The sequence below is a fragment of the Salvia hispanica genome, chromosome 2 (assembly GCF_023119035.1).
Source record: "Salvia hispanica cultivar TCC Black 2014 chromosome 2, UniMelb_Shisp_WGS_1.0, whole genome shotgun sequence".
In the NCBI taxonomy this organism is placed as follows: Eukaryota; Viridiplantae; Streptophyta; class Magnoliopsida; order Lamiales; family Lamiaceae; genus Salvia; species Salvia hispanica.
The window spans coordinates 38,364,181-38,372,537 of record NC_062966.1 but is presented as its reverse complement, the minus strand read 5'-3'; the positions used below and the strand labels follow the sequence as shown (position 1 = coordinate 38,372,537).

The 8,357-nt window shown below is 36.5% G+C and overlaps 1 protein-coding gene and 1 long non-coding RNA gene across 5 annotated transcripts; both read left to right on the top strand.

Annotated features, from left to right (window-relative positions):
• The first annotated feature begins 255 nt into the window (after window positions 1-255).
• On the top strand, window positions 256-5,511 carry LOC125203285 (polyadenylate-binding protein-interacting protein 4-like). Of its 4 annotated transcripts, XM_048101595.1 has the most exons (14): window positions 270-390; window positions 576-637; window positions 1,349-1,487; window positions 1,589-1,732; window positions 1,854-1,984; window positions 2,197-2,387; window positions 2,630-2,807; window positions 2,894-3,028; window positions 3,116-3,146; window positions 3,591-3,898; window positions 4,004-4,144; window positions 4,680-4,772; window positions 4,851-4,913; window positions 5,214-5,511. In XM_048101595.1, the coding sequence occupies exons 3-14, from the start codon at window positions 1,397-1,399 to the stop codon at window positions 5,214-5,216; spliced, it is 1,509 nt and encodes a 502-aa protein (XP_047957552.1). In that variant the 5' UTR covers window positions 270-390; window positions 576-637; window positions 1,349-1,396; the 3' UTR covers window positions 5,217-5,511. The 4 variants fall into 4 exon arrangements, with proteins under 4 accessions (XP_047957551.1, XP_047957553.1, XP_047957554.1 ...); XM_048101594.1 differs by having other exon boundaries at window positions 256-637; XM_048101596.1 differs by having other exon boundaries at window positions 260-637; window positions 1,598-1,732.
• Window positions 5,512-7,282: 1,771 nt separating this feature from the next.
• Window positions 7,283-7,989, top strand: LOC125204138. Its single transcript, XR_007173497.1, has 2 exons — window positions 7,283-7,419; window positions 7,769-7,989. It is a non-coding gene; the product is annotated as an uncharacterized LOC125204138 (long non-coding RNA).
• The last annotated feature ends 368 nt before the right edge of the window (window positions 7,990-8,357 follow it).

Genomic DNA, 8,357 nt, shown 5'->3' with positions numbered 1-8,357 from the left:
TTCGTGGTATTAGATGCCAATATCCCAAAAAAATATTTGATTTCATCCAATCATAATTAAATATTAGATACTTTTACCATTATTCTTTGAAAGTTTTTTTCATTAAAATACTACAAGAAACGTGTTTTCAAAAACAAAATCTTTCCAGTCAAATAACCAACCTCCGCGAAATTCAACGGCATATCTCATTCGGGTCGGGTCTCCGGGCGGGTACCGTATATAAGCAGACAGAATTTCGCCTCAATCACAATTAGCCCCATTTCCTGAGCCGGGTCCGGATTTTTCGCGGCTGTAGCCTTCAAAACTACATCGTTTCGTTGCTCGATCAAACCTTCTCCGAGATTGCCTCCCTTTCTCTCTCTACAATCCACATCTCCCATTCTATTTCCCGTGAGTAATTCCGGCATCCTTCATCGCAGGATTCATAGCTTAATGCGATTTGTTCCATGGAATAAAAAATTCAAGGACGATTTTTTTTCTAGGGCGATATAGTTCCCAATTTAGTTGATTTTATCCGTTGTAGCTATATTCGTTTGGATTTATTCGGAAAATGATATAGCTGAACACAAACACAGGAAAATAGCTGCAAATATAATTTGTAGTTGCTCCATTTTGTTGCGTGGTGATTGCTATACAGGTGCGTTGTAAACAGTTATTTATGTTTGTTGATTTTGGTAGTTATTTGTTAATGGTGATCGTTATCAGGAACCTTTTGTTGTTTTTTGATTTTGAAATGCAATATTTTGCCTATTAGTAAATAAATCTGCTGATGCATGCTAGGATTGGATTTCTAGCTTTGTGGAATCTTTAGAATTCAAGGTTCTTTCATTTTTTTGAAGTATTGGTTTTAACTTATTATGTGTGAACATTAAATAACAACCATTTTCACTACATTATCCCTTTTTGTGAGTTTGTAATCTAGTTTTTGGCAAGTTTGTTGTTTGGATCCTGCTTCTGCTAGTGTCTTAGTAACTTCCAATGGAGACATCTTCTGTTGGTTTAATTTATCCTTTTTTCTTAAATATAAATTTCATGTATCCGGATGCCTCTACACAATTAGAAGATATGCAACCTTCTATGCTGGTAAAAGAAGAGTTCTGGCGAATAATTCGAACCTGTCTCAAACTGGAAATCATGTAATTTTAGGTTGTTCAATGAACATGGTTAATGGTTATGGAAATCAACCACTTGAATCTTCAGCTATTCTAGGCATTTGGTCCATGGTCACACCTAAATGGTGGTGTTTTGTTGTTTCCTTTCATATTACCAAGAGAAGTTATCTAGTTCAAAGTCTTGAACTTTATCTTGTTGGTGATGATTTTGACTGTATTGTTTGTTTCCTTTGCAGTACATTTTCTGTACCTGGGTCTAATTTATTTGCTTGCGTCGGTTGAAGATGAATATGCAGCAAGCTCTCCCACCAAGATCCTCTTCTAACGGATATGGTCACCATAAATTCGAAGGAGATACCGCAACAAGATTTAACAGTAAGTTTCAGCTGATAGCAGGAGCAGTATAGTTAAGAATTCATGATTGTGATCTCATAGTTTGTGTATAATCTGCCAAATCTAACGCTGTGTAACTTTACGTGTAGCAGACTCACATGAATCAAATTCTTGTGATAGACTTATATATTTAACTACATGCCTCATCGGGCATAAAGTGGAAGTACAGGTTCAAGATGGATCAATATTTTCTGGAATCTTTCATGCAATCAGCGGGGAGGATTATGGTACGTTAAGAAAATATAGCTCAATAAGGCTAATGAAAAAGCATCTTGCTGTGTTTTATGAACTATTTTGAACCCTGCAGTTACAAAATCTCCCTGACATAGTACTATTTTGTTGGTATAGGAGTTATTCTGAAAATGGCATGTTCAGTTAAGAATGGTTCTCAAGGTCAGAAAAATATTTCAGATTCTTCCGAGCCTCCTTCTAAGACTTTGATAATACCTGCTACGGATCTTGTGCAAATCATGGCAAAGGTACAACAATATTCGTACTTGTAAAAAAAAAATTTCTGATGCCAAATTTGGACTGCTACATTGGCATTTGCATGATAAAGTTACCTGTAACTTATGTAAATTGTTTTGTCTTGATTATGATGCAGAGCATTCTGCTAAAATGGATATCTTGTAATTGGATTTAAAATCCCAAATTAATCTTATTTGTAATTTGTAAATTGTAACTGGAACAGGACGTGTCTGTAATTAGGGATGGTTTCTTGAATGAGCTCCAACGTGGAAAGCAGCAAGAGCTTATGACAGATTCCTGCATATCACAATCTCGGAATGTAGAGGCGGGGAGAGAATTGGAGCGATGGGTCCCTGATGAAGATGATCCTGGTTGTCCTGAACTGGAGAATATATTTGATGGTTCTTGGAACAGGTATTTTGCATGTATGAATTTATTTAACTCCGAAACCTCTTGTCTACTTCATTGTGGTTAGATGTTCAAAAAGCCATCAGCCATGGTTTCGAAGATAGCAACATATTACCTTTGGAAATTATATAGTAGGACTAGGATTTGAAATGTTACTATTTATTCATGAAAAAGTTCCTGTAATCTCCAATTATTTCAGTACATGTGATGCTATTTTGATTAGTATGGTACCTTTATATGCACAACAGAGGCTGGGATCAGTTTGAGGTAAATAAAACTTTATTTGGAGTTAAGAGCACCTTTGATGAGGAGCTTTACACAACGAAGCTCGATAGAGGCCCTCAAACGAGAGAATTGGAAAGAGAAGCTCTAAAGATAGCTAGAGAGATTGAGGGTGAACAAACCCTTGATCTTCATCTCGCAGAGGTTGGACTGAGGCTTGGTTTCATGTTTTTTTTTTATCTTTCCTTCAGTATATGCTTTTTTGTTTATCTCAGTTTGTTATTGTGTAGGAAAGAGGTATTCAAATTGATGGAAACATTGAGATAGATGAAGAAACTCGCTTTTCTTCAGTCTACCGGGGGAATCATGAGAGATCATATGAAGATATTGTGGAGACAGTATTGGAGGATGAAGAAATGCAAGATGTGAGAGTCTATTGAGTGCTCTGGAGTTTGATGGCGTTTCTTTGAATTGATGTTGTTGGATCTAACTGCCACTTGTTTTATTTGCAGGTACATGATCGGAGAGCATCTAAAGCCGAGGGTGAGTGATCTCTCTTATTTTTCCAGCCACACATATATGTTTGGCTCTTTCATTCTTTTTAATTAGACCTAAATTTCTTTTTATTGGATGAGTTTTTCAAAAATCTCTAGGATAGTAGGATTTCCTCCATCCCACTCAAGATGTCCACCTTTCCTTTTTAGTTTGTCCCACTCAAGATATCCACTTTCTATATTTGGAAATAAATCTCTCTCCCCTAATTAAAATATTCAACTACCTTTTCCTCTCTACTTTATCCACCTTTAAACTCCTAAAATCCCGTGCCACTCAAGAATGTGGACATCTTGAGTGGGACGGAGGATTTACAGTATTTCTTTAAATTAATTTTCTTTTGCTTTGGCGTATTCTGAGTTCTATAGACTATTTCCCCTTGAGCCATGATATTCATCTTTGTGTTCATTAAGGTTGATGTGGTTACATTCTCAGGTTCAAACTCATTGAATGAAGAAAGCTGTCTGAAGGTTGGATTATCTGCGAATGCTGCTGCATTTGATCCATCACGTTTTTCATCCAAAGTTCAGGATAAGGGAAGCTTCTCCAACGAGTTACCAAAGGGTTCATCATGTCCTGAAGCACAAGGGGCAGCAACCTCTCTTGCCCGGACCAGTAGCTCTGCGTCGTCCGCTTCTGATCGCGGAGGAGGTACCTCAACTTCTGCTGGCCGTGGATTGTCTCCCAGTTCATCTGTTGCTTCACTGTCTTCAGAGAAGTCAACACTTAATCCACATGCCAAGGTGAACTACATGATTGGAAATTCAGATGCATGCTCATAATTTCGTGTCATTATGTTCCTTGTGCTTGATTTGTCTTTTGCTAACTCTCTTACTCGTCTTTTTCAGGAATTTAAATTTAATGCAAATGCTAAGAGCTTCGTCCCATTTCAGCCACCTAGGCCGATTTCTCCTATTGTAGATAATTCCTTCTACTATCCACCTATGGCTACTGCAACACATATGCATGGCATGCCATCTGGTGTTGGGGTGAGTGCACATATCTCTATTTCTACTGCCTTTTATCTTGGTTTAGATGGTCTAGTATATTTCTACGAATCGAGCTTACCTTAGCTGTCAAACACATGTAGTATAATAACTAGTGGATGCTAGTTCTTTTCATTCAATATTTCTCAGCCCCTCAGTTGCATGTCAGTCAACAGCAATAATGTCAAAATTAGAAAAAAATCGCATAAACTAAAGAAATTCTGTATCTAATGATTCAATAACTGCGAGATTTTTGAGATTGTAATTCATAAGGATGGCTTTTGAGTGCTTTAAGAGTGTTTTTTAGGAGAAGAAATAGAAAATGAGCTTATTGGACAATGTATATTTATGTCTGTTTTCATTATATAAAAAAGTGAAGAATATCTTTGTGTACAGGAGTATCAATCATAGCCTTGGTATCTTCGGTTTACAAAGAAGGAAACTACTTTTTCCTTGTCATCTTGATCATCATATGCCTGCACTTTCTTAGTAAATTTAACTCACACCGATCCATTTTGGGCTTATTATGATTGTGTAGGCTGGACCTTTGTTTACTGCACAGCCGCCAGTTATGTATAATCCACCGGCTACACCAATGTCACAGCAATTTTACCATCCAAACGGACCTCAGGTTAGTCGTATTTTGCTCTACTCAGGATTCTGCCCACAATTTTGTGGTGCCGAGGAAAATTAATTAGTTTTTTTGTAGTATGGACAACAGATGACGGTAGGACAACACCGGCCAGTTTACTTCATGCCCACATACCCACATGTAAGCAACCATTCCCCCTCTTTCCTTTTCCCACTTTATGTTGTAGAAGCTCGAGTAGAACTGTTTCGACCTTGTTAGCATGCATTTCGACTAAAACATGATTTTGCATGTGGACAATCTCCCAATCTTCATGGAGCCCATCTAATGACACCTAATGTAGACAAACATGATTTTGAATGTTCCATTTATGCTGTCCCACGTCTCTGTCGAGCACCACCTACTTACAATCACAACGTATCTTGTGCTGAAAACTCGTTACTTTTATCTTTCCCATTCATTAAATCCTGTATTCTTATGCAGTAAATGCAGTACAAGTGAAGGGAGAGTTTTGCTAAATGATGGCAAACACCACCTACATGTTGTGTTTTTGGGGATTCAAATTTTTACAAGGCTGCTTGGGGATTTTTTGGTGTGAGGCAAGCAGCCGATGTGTTATTTAGTGGCGGTCGAGCTTGAGACGACGAGAGTGATGAGACCATGTGACATTAGGGGATTTTTCCCCCTTAATGGTTTTAACATTTTTTCTAACAGTGAGTGATTTTCACATTCTTAACTTTGGTGGTGTTCTAACATAGAGTTATGTATTCCTTTTGATTTTTTTGTTTGGGTTTGATATGAATCGATAATTAATATATTGATTATTAGTTAGTTAAAATTTTCTCTAAATATCTTTGAATTTTTATAAAGAGTTTTCACCTAGGGCTGGCAATTTTTGACACGACACGATAACACGACACGAACCGGCACGAAACTAATGGGTTTGGGTCAGACCTTATCGTGTTCGTGTCCTTATCGGGTCGACCCATTAAGGACACGAAAATTTCGTGTCGTGTTCGTGTCGTATTCGTGTCGGGTTCGTGTTATCCGTTAACAATGCGTGTTCGTGTCGTGTTCGTGTCGTGTTCGTGTTATCCGTTAACACATAATATTCTAATACTATTATTCTTATTAACACATAATATTTTAATAGTATTATTATTATTATTTTCATTTTTCAATACTTATTTTCGTGTCATTAATGGATTCGTGTCGTGTTGACCCGAAACGGTTCGTGTCGTGTTCGTGTCTGAGGGTAGCGGGTCGTGTTCGTGTTCGTGTTTGAGGTTTTCTTAACGGGTCGTGTTCGTGTTTGTTGTTATCGTGTTCGTGTCGTTATCGTGTCGACACGATAACGACCCGACACGCACGATTTGCCACCCCTATTTTCACCTATAAGCGTTAAATAGTTTTTAGATCTCTTGCCTTTGACTTTGAAAAATTAAAATTTAAAACACACTACCTAACTTCATTAAAATCCATGTCATATTGTCATTAAATTATTTTGATCCAAGGAGTATTTATTGAATGAGGATAGTTTAATTCTTATGGAAATTTTATTAAATGCAACTATATTGGTGGAAAATCAAGATTGGTATCTTACTCATTTTTGGAATATGAGTGGTTGTTTAGTATACAATGAGAGTATAAATAAAATGACAAGTGATATGTACTATAATAAAAATTAAATAGTCACTAGTTTGATGTGATGGAATTCGTTATTCCAAGTCTACATATTCAAATTATAAAGGGAGTCCAACTTACTTATTCGAGCACCTACATAACTTTATAAGTTTTCAATTCGTCCCTTTGCATAATTTCCTTCCCTTTTCTTCACCTAGTGATTCCTCAAATATACCTATGGTGGTATAGATAGTATAGATGCTACACTTCATGGAATACACTACAATAGTTTAGGAAACTAAGTTCATGATTCTTGGCAAAACATTTATATAGAGTTAAAAAAATAATAATAAAAATAGTTCTGCACCACTCGAATCTAAGTGTGTTATTGATTAGAACCATTATTTTCTGTTACGAAGTGGTGGTTATAGTTCCAAGGGACCGACGACATATTTGTCCATTTTGGCTTTGAATTGGTAACTAATAGTTCTGGTTTTCGATCAAAATCGACGTTTTTTTAATTTATAAACCATTTTATTGAATTTTTCAACATTTCTTTTACAATTTTCAGTTGTTTCCTAGTTCGGAAAAAATGGCGGTTAAACGCCAATTCTCGGTTCGAAATATTGGAATCGGACCGATAGATAGCCAGTCCGTTTATTGCCAAATCAACGGTGCATATTTAACCATGCATCCATATCCATCACTAGATACACTAACCTACGACATTTAAGATCCTTAAAAACCACAAAACCTTAAAATTGTCAAAATTTCAACTTAAATATTTATATGAACAACCAACTAGGCTTAGTCCAAAGATGCTTTCTTTTCTTTGTAAAAAAGAATTCAAAATCCCAAAGTTGATCTATATCTATATAAATCGAGAGCTACTTGTTCATATTTAGCACAAAACACAATGATCATCGCAAACCCTCTATTTAGAATCTTAGTCCCTTTTGATATTCAAGAATTTGAGCCTATATTTGTCAACGCAAGGCAATATCAAGCGATCTTGCGACGTAGAAGACAAAGAGCAAAGATGCATAAACTCAAGAAGCCCAAAAAGGTTTGTTATGTTATGAATGATTAGATGGTTTTGTCATGATTGAACTATCGTGAATTCGAATCCCATCAATATGTACTAAATCGTTTTATCGTGTGTTATGTGATTATTTGTTTGAAACTTCGGCCATGAGGCCACTCTCCTTGGGTGGATTTGGTTAACGGATAATGTCGTAATGGTGTTGTTCATTTGCTTTTGTTTACGTGGGTTGGTCTGCCGTTTTTGCCGTTTTTCTTTCTACTGTCTATATGTTGATTTCAGTGTCTCTTTCGTTTTGAGCGTTTTAATTATAACACAAAAAAGCATATACTGAATTGAGTTTATTTCAAAATACTGTATTGATTTTGGGCAGCCATATTTGCACGAATCAAGACATCTTCATGCAATGAGAAGAGTAAGAGGAAAGGGTGGAAGATTCCTTAAAATGAGGAAAGTTGGAGACAATCCATTACCTCAACTCAAGTGAAAATATGTACTTTCCTTTTGTCTTTGTATTGTCATCATGGTTGTTATGTTTCAGATTCTTGTTATGTCATTAACTAGATGACACACAATGAAAAACATTTCAGAACATGATCTAAATTTATAACTTGTTGAGCATTTACTTCTACAACGGTAGAAATATTCGATTGTTGTGTAATATCTTTCCACTTTGACCGAATCCTATAAATGAATCCATGAAGTCAGTATCATCAAAAGTGTCCTCTCTCGAAATCTCCCGTCAAGTGCAATTAGTAGGCTAAGATTACACGTTGTCACCACCTTTCTCGCCCTCACACCAACCTCCTAACCTACGCTCCGATTAACAACTACCGCAAAAACCCCAAAAACCAATCTCAAAAGAAACCTATCAATTCTCTCTCAATCGGTTGTACAGTAGGTGCGATAACTTATTTCACTAACGACGATTCTTATTCAAGCCAAATTGCAGTATTTCCTCA

Bases quoted from the DNA above. Each gene is read 5' to 3' on its own strand.
- LOC125203285 (XM_048101594.1), top strand. From the start codon at position 1,397: ATGAATATGCAGCAAGCTCTCCCACCAAGATCCTCTTCTAACGGATAT. The intron at 1,488-1,588 runs GTAAGTTTCAGC...GTGTAACTTTAC, and splicing joins TACCGCAACAAGATTTAACA to GTGTAGCAGACTCACATGAA. The intron at 4,145-4,679 runs GTGAGTGCACAT...ATGATTGTGTAG, and splicing joins GCATGCCATCTGGTGTTGGG to GCTGGACCTTTGTTTACTGC.